The following is a 16,434-nucleotide window of genomic DNA, read 5'->3' as shown; positions in this document are numbered from 1 at the left end:
ACAGACAATTTATTTAACATTTTTTTCAAGATCCTTTTAGAATGCCAAAACATCTCCGCATGCACATACTGTTTACTTTTTAGAGCAAAGTTTGTCTGCTGGGTTTCTAGTCACTGCCAGTCTCAACATCCAGACTGGCATAGCACTTGTAAATATGCAGAGCCATAAGTCACGGTATATAGTTTGAGCAAGAAATGTAGGTGGATCCAAATCTTCATCACACTCTAGCTAAACCTTGGCAAATAAGAGCTGCTGGCAAAACAGTCTGGCAAAGGGAACAGAAGGAGGAAAAGCCAGCCAAAAAAAAAAAAAAAAAAAAAAAGCAAGCAATTCTGTACATGGCGCAATTCTGTTTTTCTCTTCCAGCAGAAAAAAAGAGCAACTGTGGAAGAAAGAGCAAAGAACTGTTTCACTTGGCTCTCCCACACTAAACAGCAGATTTAAATTGGTGTCTTTCATTCTTCTGCAAGATTTGAACCTAACTTACCTTGTCTGATGAGCTACATCTATGATTAACAACAAAAAGCATATTCTAGAATTGTCCTGCAACAAAAGTACCTTACAGAATAAACTGGGATCAGCTTGCTCATTATCACTAGTTTCCAAGTCTCTTTAAAAACAGTGACAAAGCATTACAAAAATGTAGAATTATTCTTCATGTTAATGATACATTTCATCAATACTTCTTTCTTACCTAAACATATCCTCTCAAAGTCTGTATTTTTCTTACTGACACCATGGTAAGTTTTGTGGACTTTTAGCTTTTCATGTTTTATTCACATTGAACCTTTATTAAAGAAAGACCATTTACAGACAGACCAGATCTCTGCATTCCTCACCTCTGGCCCAAGCATTGCTGCTGGATCTGTAATAGTTGACATGACTTCATTGATTAACTCAATAGGAATATCTCCTACAATTCTTGGTCTTTTTGAATCCTCCAGAGAATAAGGTTCATTATTTTTTCTTTTTTCCCCTATAAAACAAAACCAGGACAAATTAGAAATGACCAAACTGTCACAGACAGCTTAATCATTGTGTTCGTGAAACCAGCAATGAGGAAGCAGAGCACAACTGTGGACCAGTTTAGATGTTCTCAGATATAAGTAGAAGGTTAATTGCTTTCCTAATTAATTGTTTTCTGATAAGGAGCTAGGATTTACAGTTCTTTTTTATGGGTAGGAGAGAAATTTGCATCTTAAATACTAATATGCTAGTATGTATCTGCAGAACACCTGAACAGCATTGGGTGTTCAAAGTCTTAAACAAGGCAAGCATCATGGGTGAAGAAGTACTGGGCTAAGCAATACATAAGTTATTTCAGACTCCATTTCTTTGTTGTGATGAATGCTGGCACAAGATCAATGTTACTGCTGCACACACAATACAGAAAGCCTTTGCCTTTCCATCAAACTGCCCTATATTAATAAAGTGTCATCCTTCTACTGTTACCTTGAGCGTTATAATATATAACTAGCTACTGATAACACTTTGAACTCCACACATGCATAACATAGTCTATCAGGCAAAATTAGCATTGGAAGATCATGGATCAATACATAATACAGCACGTACTTTCAGATAATACAAAATCCCATTTTGTGATTCACTGGAATTAAATATCCATTATAGGGGGTTTTTTCATCATTTTTGTAAAACAAGCAGCATATACAGTCTGACATGTCATACATGTTTGACTTAGAAAATCCATATGAAGATTCCAAATCAAAATATACTGTGTTAACTATTAACTGCACTACAAACTGCAAACCAACATGTAATATAGCAAAAGCAACTAACTAAACAAATTTGTGAAAAAACATCCACCAAGGAATAATTAATACAATAATACTGAAAAAGACATCTACTAGCTCAAGATTTACCCAAGCAGCAGACCATCAAGTATTAGAAAAGCAAGCAAACAGGAGTATCACTTTACAAGGTTACCTTTTTCCTCATTTTTTTCCCCTAAAGATCTGCTACTGGTCCTTGTCAGAGCCAGAACACGTAATTTTGAGTTTGTGAACAGCACTTCATGAGCTATTTTGTAGTTTTCTCCTAAGCAAAATCCAAAATAATGTTGAGATCTCCTTTCTGAAACAGCCAGATAATTTAGGGCCCACTATTTTTCAGATATTGTACAGACTGTTTTGCAACAGGTATAGTGCTTTAAGTCCATGAGGATCAGGTTTTTCACTCCCCTTTTCACTTTCAAGCAGTATTTTCTTAGTGATATAATTTTACCGTTAACCGCCTTTCATTGTGGAAACTTTAATTCCTATAATTTCCTACTTTTTAAACAATTATTCATTTGAATGAACTTCTCTTAATTTTCCTAACAGATTAATTTATTGTCTCAAATCAGATTATCAGATTTATTTATTTTAAGTAATTCAGCAAAAGCTTTCTGGAAATCCAGGTTCACAGGGTCATTCAAAACACTTTCCAAATGCTCACCAATTCCTTCACAGATACGTACAATTCGTGAGTTCTGCAAAATGCATACTGAATTTCCACATCATATTACTCACATATGATCATCTCTTCTAACTGTTTGAAATAGGAGTTTTACAATTTACAGTTTCCTGCATTCTCTTGGAAGGTCTTTAAAAAAACAATTTTGCATCTGTGGTGTTTCAATTCTGTAGTACTGAGGGCAAATCAAATGACAGTTCAGCTGCACAATTTAATTTGTTTGCTAATTGCATATTTCATTTCACAAAATGAAAATAATATATATATATAAATATATTATTCTTTTTCAGGTGACTACTTACTACTCATTTTACTGATCTGTAATAGAAAAATCTTCTCATTCCCACTTTTAAGGCCATTTCCCAACTTGTCCTTCAGAAAGGAAGCTGCAGTTCAGGAGCCTCTTTAAGTTCCTCTGTAGCAAACACTGAGGCTAACAATTCATTTAGCTTCTTCAGCTTCCTTAAGGACTTACTTTACATGAGCTCACGATCATCCCTCTGACCTACAAACTCTTGACAGGCTCATTAATCCTGAGGTGTTTGAAAAAGGAGAATTTATGCATTCATCATCTTTTATTTTTTTTCCCCCCTCAGAAAAATTTTTCTAATCTGACCTCATTCAGGTCTTGTGTTTAACCTTGTGTGTGTGTGTTCTTTATTTTAGCACTCATTTGCTATTTCAGTACCTTGAAAGATCAAAGAAAAGAAAGAAACAAATAAATAAATAAATAATGAAAAAGCAGTGGCCCCTTCTACTCTGCTTTTTCTGTTTAAATAAAACCTTTCTTAATGGGTTGTAATACACGTACTCCAAGTAAAGCCAAGTATTTTCAACAACCTCCGTCACCTATAGAACTCTTCTAATTTTGAATAGAATTTAAACATACAGATTGTTGTTGTTGTTTGTTTTCCAAATACAATTGCAATTTCTGCTAGTTAAACATTACCATAGTGGAGAAAAACTTTGTGTGTCTGCATGTATGTGTCTTTTAGTAATAACACCTCAAGTTCACTATTGCAGGATGGTCATCATCTACTACAACTATTGATAACATCAGTGAAAGAAAAAAAGCGAGTCTCCCTCTTCATTACCTAGGTTTGGGTCAAGGACAGAAGAAACTTTGCAAGCAGGACTCATATTTCCACTGTTGGGTTGCTCCAGAGATGAAGGACTTGCACTGTACGAAACAGATCTTGCAACAGGAGGAGGATTAATAACTGCAATGGTATAAAAGACACAAACATATGCACACACAAATAAAAAAATAAATCAGGACATCAGGACATAAATTCATTATGGTGCTGACCAAATGACTGTCATGATGCCAGACCCAGCTTCACAGTGACCTACCTGCAAAATAACACTAGCAACATGCAAAAGACCAATGACACTGGTGGGCAAGCAGAGGCGTTAGAACTTTACCTCAACATATTTTTCTAAACTTCTCCTTAATGAGGAACTGTATCAATGCTGGATGACAGCATTAGTTTTACTTCACTGCAAATATCAGGCTTTATTATTCCGCAGTGCTGAGCACGAGTTAAGAAAACAAGCTTCCTTCACATACCTGCCAAGGCTGCTGGCATTCAGCCTCATGAAAAGGCTTTTTGTAGGGGTCTATTGAAAAGTAAAAACTCATCATTCAACTTCAGCTGTCCACTCTAACAGCATTCAAAGGCTGGTTGGACAAATCAAACTCAGTGAAGGGAGAACTTGTTGCACCAGTTTAGAGAATGAAACCACTCTTTCAGAAAGCCACAGACTAACCTCTCTCTAAATGAAATATAAAAATAAAAAATACCACAGCCAACAACAACAAAAAAAAAAAGCATCCGTGTCAAATCACTCAACGTTCATCTGTGTCAGGATTTTTGGCAGAAAAGCCAACAAGGGAGGGGGAAGGGGGAATGAGGTGCCAGCTCATAGTCTGGACACCTGCAGTCTCTCTCTCTGCATGCCTTTATCCTGGTGTCATCACCAGCAACAGCTCTTTTGTGCCATATTCATGCCAAGAATCCAGTGCTTAAGAGGTGCAAATTAAAACGAAGCACTGCAGAAATGTACATGACAGAATGAACTCTGAGAGCAAGACGATTTTAGGTTTGTAATGAACTTGTGCCTAAGGCATAATTCTCCAGTTCATGAAGCAAACTAGGAATTTCTGACCAGAAAAAAAAATAAAAATAAAAAATCTGCCTCTGTCACAGTGGAATTTTCCCTATTACTCTCAGAAATTCATTATCAGATTCTGGTAACACGATGGTCTCATCAACTGATAATCAGCAATGGTTACAAAATACTGAATTAAATAACTCCAGTCTTCACTTCCTAAAAAACTGAAAATTCAAATCAACCCCTAAACTGCATAAACAGATTTTAAATAGTGTTGAGCAGAAAGGAGTGGGAGAAAGGGAAAGGGAAAGAAAACTGTCAATGTCTTCCTGCAATTTTAAGGGACCTCTGAGGCACCCTAACAGAAAATAAGTGCATAAAGCTGCAGAACAGCTGATTGGCCACATTAAAAGGAAACAAAGCAAGGAAAAGCTATACAAAACCCTGAAAATCATGGGTATATGTGCAAAGGCAATGGGACATCTGATGCAGTAGGTAAGATATTGCTAAGGAGCCAGAGGACTGGTGCAGGGTCCTCATGCAAGCGGACAGCTGTCCTGCAGCCATTTACCCACAGACCATTCATACTCACTCATCATGAGAGCACTTCTGCCACTTGCATACCCAGGAGATAATGCCTCAGCAGCCAGTCTGCTCCACAGGCACCTTGGACTAGCCAGATTCCATCATCAGGATGGGATATTTATATGAAGAAGCACGAGAGTGTCAAACACCTGTGCTTACTCAAGGCAGACTGATTTTGGTATAGCCTGCTATTGATAAAACTGCATATCTAATTATGACTCTTTAGAATTCATCGCTTGCACGAGTATATTGTACTTTATACCAGGTGCTGCCTAATCCCATCACTAAATGCATCTTACCTGTCTGGATTCCCAGTTGGCCAGTTCTGGAAGTAGACACAATGAAATCCTGATCCCAAATAGGCGAATTTGGGCTATATACTTCTTCTTCCAGCATTGACAGAAACCTAGGCACAAAAACAGACAAAATATTAAGTTAATAGGAGCATTCAAAACACGTTACTTTTCAGAATAAGCATTTGCAACTTTTTAAAATTAAAAGTATTTAATGATTCTGTAAGAAAATATTGGCCAACTCCTTTAAACCACACACACAGTCACAAACCATAACAGACATTAAGTATCTTAATCCATTAGAGAGATTTTACCTATGAAAATTTATGTTTAATTATAAATAATATGCATATAATTTGAAAATGCAGAATGAAACAGGAGGAAACTATTTTTCCAGAACAAAATTAAGCACTAATAAAAAAATAAGTAGATAGATTCTAAGATACTGATGTTATACAGTGATGACAAACTATGCCTAGCTTGATAAACTGGTGTTTCGCAGAAGCACTTACCTCCTGCCTCATACAGATTTATAAAAATCCCAGTGTTAATTACTAACAATGCTTTTAGGAAGACATTTCCATTTCTCTAAGTGTGTTACTGAAACATTTAATTGCACGTTTGTGCTTTCATAACAGTATTTTTGATCTTACTTCAGTATGCTTATAGAAATGATGCAACTTCAAACCTCTCTCAGTACTACTGCAAGAGAAAAAATTCCACAGAGCAGAGTACCCAGTAATCCTGCCTTCACGTAGCTGATACATCAATTCCCTTTCTGAAGCAAGATAGCCACTTATCCTATCTTGCACAAAATGGTTTTCAGACCAGAAGTTTACCTGACACTTTTTTACTCTCTGCATATAAAGAAACTGTCCAGCTGAAAGCAACAGGACTGCTGAGTAAGACTTTCTTGAACAGAGTGAGGATTTTCAGTTTCAAATCCTGCTGATGTGTCTTATATGTAGCACATTTATATCTAAGCACAGCAATATATGGTGCTAGCTGCTATCTATACAGCTGATAATGGCTAAAAAGCTACTTGACCATCCGTGACAGAGCAGAAGCACAAATTACACTTCAGCAAAAGTTGCATTTACAAGGAGCACAGCAACTCTGCACTCAGCCCCTGTATTGACTGTTTCCTAGGCTCATACAGACACAGCCTGCGTGTGCTCACATCAGCATTGTGCCAAAGGGACTCAGAAAACTGCAGTCCTGGAAAGCCTCCTCAGTTAACATTTCTCATTCTTATTTATTGGCTGCTGGTTACCTGCACACTTACAGCTGTGTCATAACACAAGTTCCTAAAAATATTTATTTTGAACCCCAGCTGCTCAACTTTCCGGCAAGCAAGGAAGACACTTTGGAGGTGCTCCATTCTGCATAACATCAGCCATCGGAGAGACAAATGCTTGAGATAAGTACAGCCTGTAAAAAATTTAAAACACTATTTGTGTTTCACACAGGCCATCAGTAAACAGTGTTTTTCTTCCTTCTTTTTCAGAGCTGAATATTAAGAGGAAATAAAGTGAATAATAATGCTGTCCAAATTACTTTTCTAGGCTGCAGAAGGCAGTGGAAATGTAGGGCTGTAAGCACAGCATTCTTCTCCATATATCTTCTCCTTGTACCAATGTGGTGTTAAATCCTTTTTACACCTATTTCAGGGCCAGATCATGAGCTTATTCTCAAATGTACCCAAGCACTCCTGTAACAGTCTAACCCAGAGACAATTTACACTCTTCAGAGCAGTAAAAGGCACTACTAAAAATAGTAGGGGCCAAAAAAAAAATGGATCTACCCAGGTTTGGAAAGCTCATGTTGTTTTTCATTCCCCTGAGCACTAAACTTCTTAAGCCCCAGACAGTAGCCTGCACACCATCAGTGTCACCAGCCTGCTGGTATATTCAGCTTCTTTCTTGTAAAAGGAAGGACACGATTTTCAAATATGGGATGCAGATCCAAGCCAACCTTGGTAGAATAAGGATGATTTTAAAGTGATACATTATTTTATCAGGAAGCATACAATGAATGATCCAGAAACCACCACCCTTAACCACCAGTAAAACTTCTCAAATGGACTAAAAAGCTCATTTGAAACGGACCAAAAAAGGACTAGCAAAGTTGAGCGTGCTTCAGGAAAACTCATTCTCCCACATACACCTAAATCCAATTGTTGTTTAATTATAAGAGATTATCATCAATACTCCAGTACAGGAACAAGTGATCAAGTGATCAATATTAAATTTATGAGTTTAAGATTCACTGATGCAGCTTCACATTGACTACCATCTGCTTTTTTTTTTTTTTTTTTTTTTTAATATTTCATCATTTATCTTTTCATCTCTTCTGAAGGTGGGGTGACTACTTTCTTCCCTGCTACTATCTTGCATTAAACCGAAATGCTTAACTGTAAATAAACTCCAGTGCCACACCCCATTTTTTTTCTGCTCCATCACAAAAGCAGAGGCAAGCATGTGTTTTTGGAGAGCTTGACCTATGTTGTTTCCAAGGTCTACAGAAAATAAGGTAAGTGACCAATAATAAATTCTAATACATTTCAGTCCCCTGGCTAGATGAATAATCCTACTTAAAAAGAAAAGCCCACGAACAAACTAAAGCAAATTGTTGTGTAAATAAAATACACTAGTTTGAGCTATGGCAGAAAAAAAGCTGCAGTATCTATTTGTTACTGAATAAAAGAATGAATGATTTTAAGCTGCAGATAAGAAACCTATTCAAACTTTTCCATTTCCATGTCAAAGTTGCATGCTAGCAGTTAGCCTTGAACACAGTTAAATTATGACCCCTTACTTTGGGAAATGGGTGAGGATTAGTGTTCGTTTCTCTTGAGGAAGCTTGTCTTTTTCTTGCCTGGCCTGCTCCAGCAGCTGCCGTCTCATTACAGTAAAAACGGAGCGAAGCAACGTCCTACCAAAAACCTGTGTGGTTTCATACCGAGGTAGACTGTCACAGAACTGAGGGACATTGCAATAACAAAGCCACCTGTGAGGGGGAAAAAGACAGATAATTACCACCATCTAACATATGAATTAATAACTTAATGCAATAAAAGCACTACCTACATCATTTATAATGCATCTGAGAGCTATATGAAAGTACCAATCAGTTCCAAATCAAGTCTGGACAGAGTTAAGTGGCATTTATATTGCCTTTTCTTTTTCTTTTTTCTTTTTTTCCTTTTTTATTTAAGAAAAATGGCAAGCAAGTCCTTTTAAGTCTCCATATATTCTTTTTGTCTGTGCCCCAGTTTCCACAAAGTGCTTGTGCCAGACAATACCCATATATCACATAAAATTTGTGTTGATGTCAGGGATTCTCTCCATGAGTCATTAATGAAACCTCTTGCATCTCTTGCCTGTGAGTCCAAAGATTTCACCGCTACCCTGTCCCATTTTCCCTTCTTTAAACTTCTACATTTCCCTACATATACACAAAAGAAGTGACATTTCTAACCAGTTCCACCCCAAACCAACTGCACTTGCATCCTGGTCTCCCACCAGCTGGCTTCTTTGCACTAGCCCTGACTCAATGCTCTCATTTACCAGTAACTCTCTTCATAAAGAGTTTTGTGTTAAGAACTACGTACTAAAATATAGCTTGTCATGTTACTGTTCTTGGAAAAAGGGATTATGGTACTGAAAAGGTAATTCAGGAGCACATCCACTATGTAGGTCATGATTTTATAATTTTAATTTTATGATTAAGGTTTCAGTATCCGCGTGTAAGTGAGCAGAGCCAGTTGTATCTGTACCTTTAAGAGAATCAGACCACAACCATTATGAAAACTCCAACAACAAAAACAGAAAAGTCAAGAACTGGATATATGGACATAAATACATTGCGCTGGCTTCTACACTGCTTGTCTCATTCTCTAAAGTACAGCTTCTTGCAAAACCCTCTGCCAAGATCTCATATCTTAGTCAGACTGAGAATAAGTTTGCAAACATAAGAGATGCAAAAGCGTTGTTAGATAGAGTTGTCCACATGCCTCTGCTCTATGCCCATGGCTGATAAAGCACTCTTCTCAAAGCACAAGGACGTGTAAAACTTATAAAGGTACACTAAAATCATCCAGGTTTCAATTCAGTGCAGGAATTCACACTGTGTGCCTTTGGTGTACAGGTTCTACTTGCTCAGCACCCATAGCACTGTCTCTAGTGACAGGGCAGGGAGTGAGCCGAGAGGAAGGAAGAAGCTTAATCTGAGAAGTTGGAACTAGATGGAAAGAGGCATCACTTTTGGTCTGAGAAAGCCTTAGGGACTGTGGACAGGAAGGGTTGAGAAACTGCAGTTAACAAAACGATTAACAACACAAGTCACCAACCAGAGCCAATGCTAGATATTGATTCCTGAAAATGTTGACTCCAGCCAACCATGGTTACTACATCTTTATCAGACACAAACTGAGGGTGAAGATGTGCCAAATGAAGAGCCCCATGGATCATCAGCTCCTCTGCTTTATGACTTTAGGTAGTCATTCAAGGAGACAAGTCTGTAAATTGCCAAGTCTCCCAGTGGCACAGGTGCGATCTGGGCAAAATAATGTCTCAGTCAAACCAACCAGGATGCTGTGCTACTAAATGGAAGGCAACTTCATGTTGCAGTGCATGGACAAATCTTGACGAGATAACTCTTTATGGACAGGCTTTATGTCAGGTTAGGGTCTACCAGTTGTGACATAACACCTGCTAGTAAACAATTAAAACCCTTCCATTTTTGTGGAAGAGGTGTGAACTGGCAGAGGGACAGCATATGGATCAGTGCCCTGCCTCACACGATCTCAGGACTTGTCATGTGAAAGCATCACAGTAAGACACGGAGCAGCATCACCAGCCACAGTCTGAACTTACATGGGTTTTTACTCTTCTCTTTTATGGAGCTGAGGTTTTTCAGGGAAAAAAAAAAAAAAAAAAAAAAAGCTGAATAACAATTTGCCTGAATTTTTAGTACACAAAATAAGGAACTTATAGAAGGCTCTTATCTTAATCAGACTGAGAGCAACTTTGCAAATACAAGAGTTGTAAAAGGGTTGTTAGATATATCTGCTCAGAGGTCACTAATCCCTGTTCTTGGCTGATAAAGCACTCCTTTCTAAACACAATGATGTGTATGCAACTCTGATATGATTTCTCTAAAGTCATCATGTTTTCAATAAGCTTAGACTGCAGGAATGGTGCACCTACGATGTACATATGCTGTGTGTACATGATGTTTTTGCAAGCAAGTCATTAAACAAACAAAAGCACAATTACCTGGTGTAATTCACTTTATATCCTGCAATATCATCATTGGGTGATCGTAGTCTCCGCTGAGAAGGCGTCTCCAGGTGCCAGTAGTTAATGCGGTTCAGAAACATTTTAGCCAGTTCCACTATTGTCTGCCTTTCTTTTGAAGGTAAGTGGCTAAATTTGTACTGCACAAAATTATTCACACCCTTGAAACAGGAGAAGAATGTTTAATTATTTACCCTTTTATGTTTTGGTTTTTTTTTTTTTGTAGAATTGTCCTGGAACACTTATCACTTCAAGTTTGTTAACCATGGACAAGAGAAAAGATACAGGAAAGAAAACAAATACCAGAGACCATGAACTCCTTGCAAGTCACATGTCACAAACTGATTCTCCTGTGCAAAGAATCAGGTACATCCAAGTGTTTTTATTCTATTGCTCTACAGCAGCTGACTTGTTGACTTAGAAGGAGACAAGGAAATTTATTTTTTCCTTGTTTTTCAAAGTTAAAAAAAAAAAAGAAAAAAGAAAAAGTCAGGGAACAGAGAAAGATCAAGAGAGCTTTCTTCTATTTCTTAATACATGCACAATTCTGCTGATAACCATATTGCATGATTTATGTATTTCCTCTATAAAAAAGTATGTATTTCTTCATCACCTAAAATAGTAAAATTGGGCTTGAGGACTTCTATTCAAGTTTTTGTCTACATGGCATATTGTTTCTTCAAGAAATGTCAGCATTTCACATGTGTCACTTCAGTGCACTTTGTATACCTGTCTACTTTTTAAAAAATATACTGAGAATAGTCAAAATGTGCGACTATAACTGCTGCAATACATATATACTAAAAATCAATTATAATACTGTTGTTTAGCAAATAATTGTGTGATTGAGCTGAACTGCTAGGAACAAATTGTGTGATTGAGCTGCACTGCTAGGAACAAAAAGGTGAAATTATTGGTCTATTTTAAGGGAAAGTTCTTTCAAAATAAGCTGGAAAAAGAGTTACTGTGCTTTACCTTCTTAAGCAAATTGAATAGTACGAAGAATGCGAAAAAAATACATTGTACAAAACCTTTTTAGTAGCTTACTTAAAGGTCTAGTAGTGTATGCATCTTACATATGCTTATTCTTGTTTATATTCAAACTAAAGGAGAACCTAAGGTGAAGTCTTCCAAGAAATTCAACAATAAAGAACTCTGACTTTACTAAACTGTAAAAAGCAAGAGTTGTAAGGAAATACTTACTTCACATAATGCTCTTCACATTTAAAATGTCCTGTTTAACAATAGAGCAGCCATTCATCCACCAGTGGGAACACATTCAGCTCCTGATTGAGTGAGGTATGTAAGCTTCTGCATAGTCTCACTGGAGTTAATGGGCCCACTTTTGTGCCAAAAGTTCATTCTGAGGAGCTTGCTAAACCAAAATCTGAATTTGTCATATGTTCTTTATCCACTAAGAATTACAAAAGCCTCAGTTATTCTTTGTTTTGGGCTGTTTTTTGTAGTGTGCCCTTTGAAAGAGAAGACTATGATCTCACTGAATTGGATCGTAACATTTTCATTGATTTACTGAAGACAAAAGTCATTTTAATATTGGATTTCAAAACTTTGACAGTATTTTTCATCACTCAAGACAGAGAAAGATTAGAACTGCCACACATAAAAGTAGTATTTTAAGTTTCATTCTCTAAACCCACAAAAAAACTGTCAGTTTCAGTAAAGCATAAGATGAATGATGAGAGAAGTTAAATAATGTAGCTATTATACCAATGCTAAAGGAGAAGAAGCTGCAGAAGTCTCCTACAGATTCAGTCCTTCTCCTAAAGTAATACACAGAAGCATTTGTAAACTGCCTGAAATGCCAGAGTTTCAAAGAAGTGTCTGTGTTTACAAAAGAAATAAAATAAAATAAACAGTTGATTGTTTACCTGTTCAATGCTAGGTTTCTCAAATGGGGGACTTTCCAAAGATCCTTCTACTACAGGTTTTCCCATCTGTAATATGCACTTCCTCAAAAGCTGTTAAAACATAAATTTAAGGAAATTAATAAATTTGCATATTTACATAGTGTCAATGGAACTCACTGGAACACAAAACGGTGCAAGCAGTGTTGAAAATCCCCTGGCTGTGTATGTGCTTACTCAGTCATCTAAATTTATAGCTACTTAACTTCACTGTGAATTGCTTCATATCTTCTTTGAAACACACATAAAAAGCTTCTCTGACTATGTGTAGGCAGAGAACTATGTGTAGTTAGTATTTATGTCAGCTGCCTTTTCCCAATGTGTAAGTGAAGACTGTTAGAATTGCAGGTGGAAGCAGTTTATAGATGGGAGTTGGGCTCAGCTCCTGAATCATCTAGATGACTTTTGGAATAAGACATGATACACTGTAAGCACTGCAGATTCTAGCACAGTTGGCCTGTAATGCATCATGCCAAAAAAAAAAAACAGAAAACTTCTCACCAGGTAAAGTCAATACATGCGTGAGTAGCATTTTAAACAATGAAACTGGCTTGTGTGAGAGTGAAAAAAAAAAAAAAAGACAAAATCCTACATAAATTCAGCTTACTTTGAACAAGTAGAAATAAACTTGCTTGGTGTCTGCATCTTCTTCTTTGTGGACACAGGTGAACAGATACTCCACATCCAGTACAATCCCCAGTAGCCTATTCATTTCTTCTTCAGACACATTCTCCAGGTGAGAAACATGAGCAGCTAAATGAAATAAAAATCCAAACCTGTGAAAAGCCTATCGAGAGACAGCAAAAGTACTCCCCAAGATGTCTCAAACTACGCTTTGCTTGTGAAGGCAAAGATCCTGCAATAACCTTATTTAAACAGAACCTCTTATCAGAGCTTACTGAAATATAGGCCACATCGGAGCCCCCCACTGGCAATTCCCACAAGCAAAGGGAAGACAGCTGTGTGGAATCAGTCTGTGTTAGTACTTAAAACAGACCACACAAGTCCTGTCTGTCTGTATTAATATGTTGCAATATAGAAGTATTACATACATTTTTGTCCAAGAACTGTACTTTTGAGAAAGTTTCATGAGAAAATATCCTTAAATTAGCTAATCAGGTGTTGATACAGATAGCACCTTATTTTGTGAAGATAAAAAGGTATCGGCTCCATAAATAGTTTTTTTTTTGTTTGTTTGTTTGTTTTAAACTGCATATTACTGGTCAAGTCTCATAACTTTATATCAAGTAAATTCAAGCTGTTTTGCGTGCACTATATTAACAAAGCTTTTGCAGATTGTATATGCTCATTTGTTCAGAAGTGTACAAAAAGACACCTTTCAACATCATAATCTTCAAGTGACAAAATTCCTTTATCAGCTCCAAAGGTAAATATAGTTCCACATTTGTAATTTTCAAAAGCTGGAGGTTTGTATGTGTAAAGTGAGACAATCATGTAAAGCAGGTTTAAACAACTGGCTCCAGGAAGAGAGAAGGCAATTTAAAACAAAAAGTCGATTCCCCAAACAGAAGGTATTTGCATTACAAAAAGCAACAATCTTAGCTGACTCCAGGCCAATGTACCTGAAAGGTATGCATATCCTTTACTCTGAAAGGACAAGAAGATATCTTTCAAAAGAAAAAGAAAACCATTTGAAATGTTGAGCATATTTTTTAGCCTTTTAGTAACTTTCATCAATATTTACTTATCGGACTGGTAGGAAATTCTGAACGTAAATCCAATACCTTAAGGAGAGAGGAAGTGGGCAGAAATAGCACTTGACTCAAAACCGATCATATTTATTGGCCACCAAGCAAAGTTGTAGTTCAGTATGACAGCTGTCAAAACATTTAAATTCAACAAATTTGTGCAGCTTCAAGTAAAAAGGACACCTTGGCTCAGAACATTTAAAAGATGCCAGCATTCATTTCCACTTAAATGAACATTTATAATAGAGTGTCTTAAGTTCTGAGCAAAGTCTAACTAAAGGTGAGGTGGCCACCACAGGGTTTCTCCAAGGAACAACATTCAGCAACCTAGGTAGAATAAAGGGATTTCATTTCTGTCCTTGAGCCAGATGCAATAGTATGGTATTTGCAGATGTCTGTTCTGATCTTGTAAAAGAAACAAGTTCTCTCCTAGATGAGCACTGTATTAGAAATTGATAACTGAATAAAGAAACTTCAGGCTCAACTACTAAACAGAATAAAGAAAATCAGCATAAGAAGCCATTTCCACCTATTTTCAGGGACAGTACCAAAAGTCTTATTGACTACTTAGGATTTGAAAATGTTATTATATTACAGAACTATTACCCATACATTGAACTTAAAAAGGAACTTCGGATTGTATTTACTGTAGTATATCATTTACTACAGAATCATCCAATGTTTGTACATCAATCCAGCCAACAGTCTGGATGTTCAACAGCCTGTTCACAAATTCTTGTGGCCAATAGTAAAAATAGTTTTAAAATAGTTTAAAAATCAAAGCTTTAGTACACTGACACCAAATTCTGTGTTTCTCCTGACTAGAGTTTTATAGTCCCATTCATTTGCATTACCCTACTGGTACCTCAGTTGCTATTATGCTTACAAAAAAAAAGAAAAAACATCATGACTATATGATGCTACAGCACATGAGAAGAAAGCAAACAGAAAGAACAAGGCCAATGTAATGATTTCAATGATTTGAAGATGTGAAAAATAACAAGTTAATTAAATTAGTTGTGCAAATTCATTAAGAAAATACACAAGTGTATGAATTAGAAGCTGTCAGAAAACAGACTAAGAAGGAATATGTTTACAGTCTATCTCAAAATCAATGTTTATCTAAAAACACAAGTGATGTATATAAGACAGGCAAACCAAGAAATATCCAAATACATTATGGTAAATAGAAGGAAATAAAGACAAGACTGGGAAAAAAGGGTTCCTGATTGTGTATATAGTGTACTAACACATTATTTAATCAGTTTTAAAAGTGCATTACTCTCAAGACACAAAATGTTTACCAACAGGAAAATACACTGTTACATGGGAGAAACCAATTAAGTTTAAAAGAGAAGAGAGTATCTGACTACATAACACCTGCTCTTGAAGCTGGTGGACAGTGAAGTCTCCTGGCACACAATTCAGTCACGAGTTCACAGTTCTACATCAGTGACCCAACACATTGCCCAAACAAAAGAAATATTCATTAAAAATCCAGGCATGAGCCAAGCTGAGTGGCTGAGCCAGTTCCAACCCTGAATAAAGGGAAATGAGAAGCAGAGTGGCTGGTGGCAAACCATGGCACACCAAAGCAAAAAGTGTAGATGAGGGTCAGGGTGAGTCAGACAAGGTGAAGAACAACAGCACAATGGCAAATCAGCAGCCAAAATATTTTGATGCCATGACAAATTTGAAGCCCTAAGTCAGAAGTAGGACTGGTACTTGTGGACAATGCAACAAGAGATGTACATCTAAACCATTTTAGCTGCTTCAGTGAAAACAAAAAAAAATACATGCTGTAGGTAAATAGATAGAAATAACCATAAATTAAACCACTTACTGTCAAACAGATTGTGCACCAAAATCTGCACTGGTTTAAAGACTGAATACCCTCCCCCACACACACACACTTCACCCCACCCCTCCAAAAAAAAAAAAAAAAAAAAAAAAAAAGCCTGAAACATAGAAGATTATCCTAATGCCTAGGATAATCTTCTGAAAGAAAGAAAATGGAAAAAAAAAAAAAAAA

At 36.7% G+C, this 16,434-nt stretch overlaps 1 protein-coding gene across 1 annotated transcript in view; it reads right to left on the bottom strand.

Annotated features, from left to right (window-relative positions):
* KAT2B (lysine acetyltransferase 2B) overlaps window positions 1-16,434 on the bottom strand; it is a gene marked incomplete at its 5' end in the record, with an annotated part of 42,602 nt that overhangs the window by 16,092 nt on the left and 10,076 nt on the right. Inside the window, 7 exons of the mRNA XM_032180682.1 lie at window positions 840-976; window positions 3,570-3,695; window positions 5,475-5,581; window positions 8,286-8,477; window positions 10,748-10,929; window positions 12,658-12,747; window positions 13,301-13,446. Coding sequence (XP_032036573.1) covers window positions 840-976; window positions 3,570-3,695; window positions 5,475-5,581; window positions 8,286-8,477; window positions 10,748-10,929; window positions 12,658-12,747; window positions 13,301-13,446 — 980 coding nt within the window. The remainder of the gene's footprint in view (window positions 1-839; window positions 977-3,569; window positions 3,696-5,474; window positions 5,582-8,285; window positions 8,478-10,747; window positions 10,930-12,657; window positions 12,748-13,300; window positions 13,447-16,434) is intronic.

The sequence above is a fragment of the Aythya fuligula genome, chromosome 2 (assembly GCF_009819795.1).
Source record: "Aythya fuligula isolate bAytFul2 chromosome 2, bAytFul2.pri, whole genome shotgun sequence".
NCBI classification, from domain to species: domain Eukaryota; kingdom Metazoa; phylum Chordata; class Aves; order Anseriformes; family Anatidae; genus Aythya; species Aythya fuligula.
The sequence above is the reverse complement of the archived record's forward strand: the minus strand, read 5'-3'. Positions and strand labels throughout refer to the sequence as shown.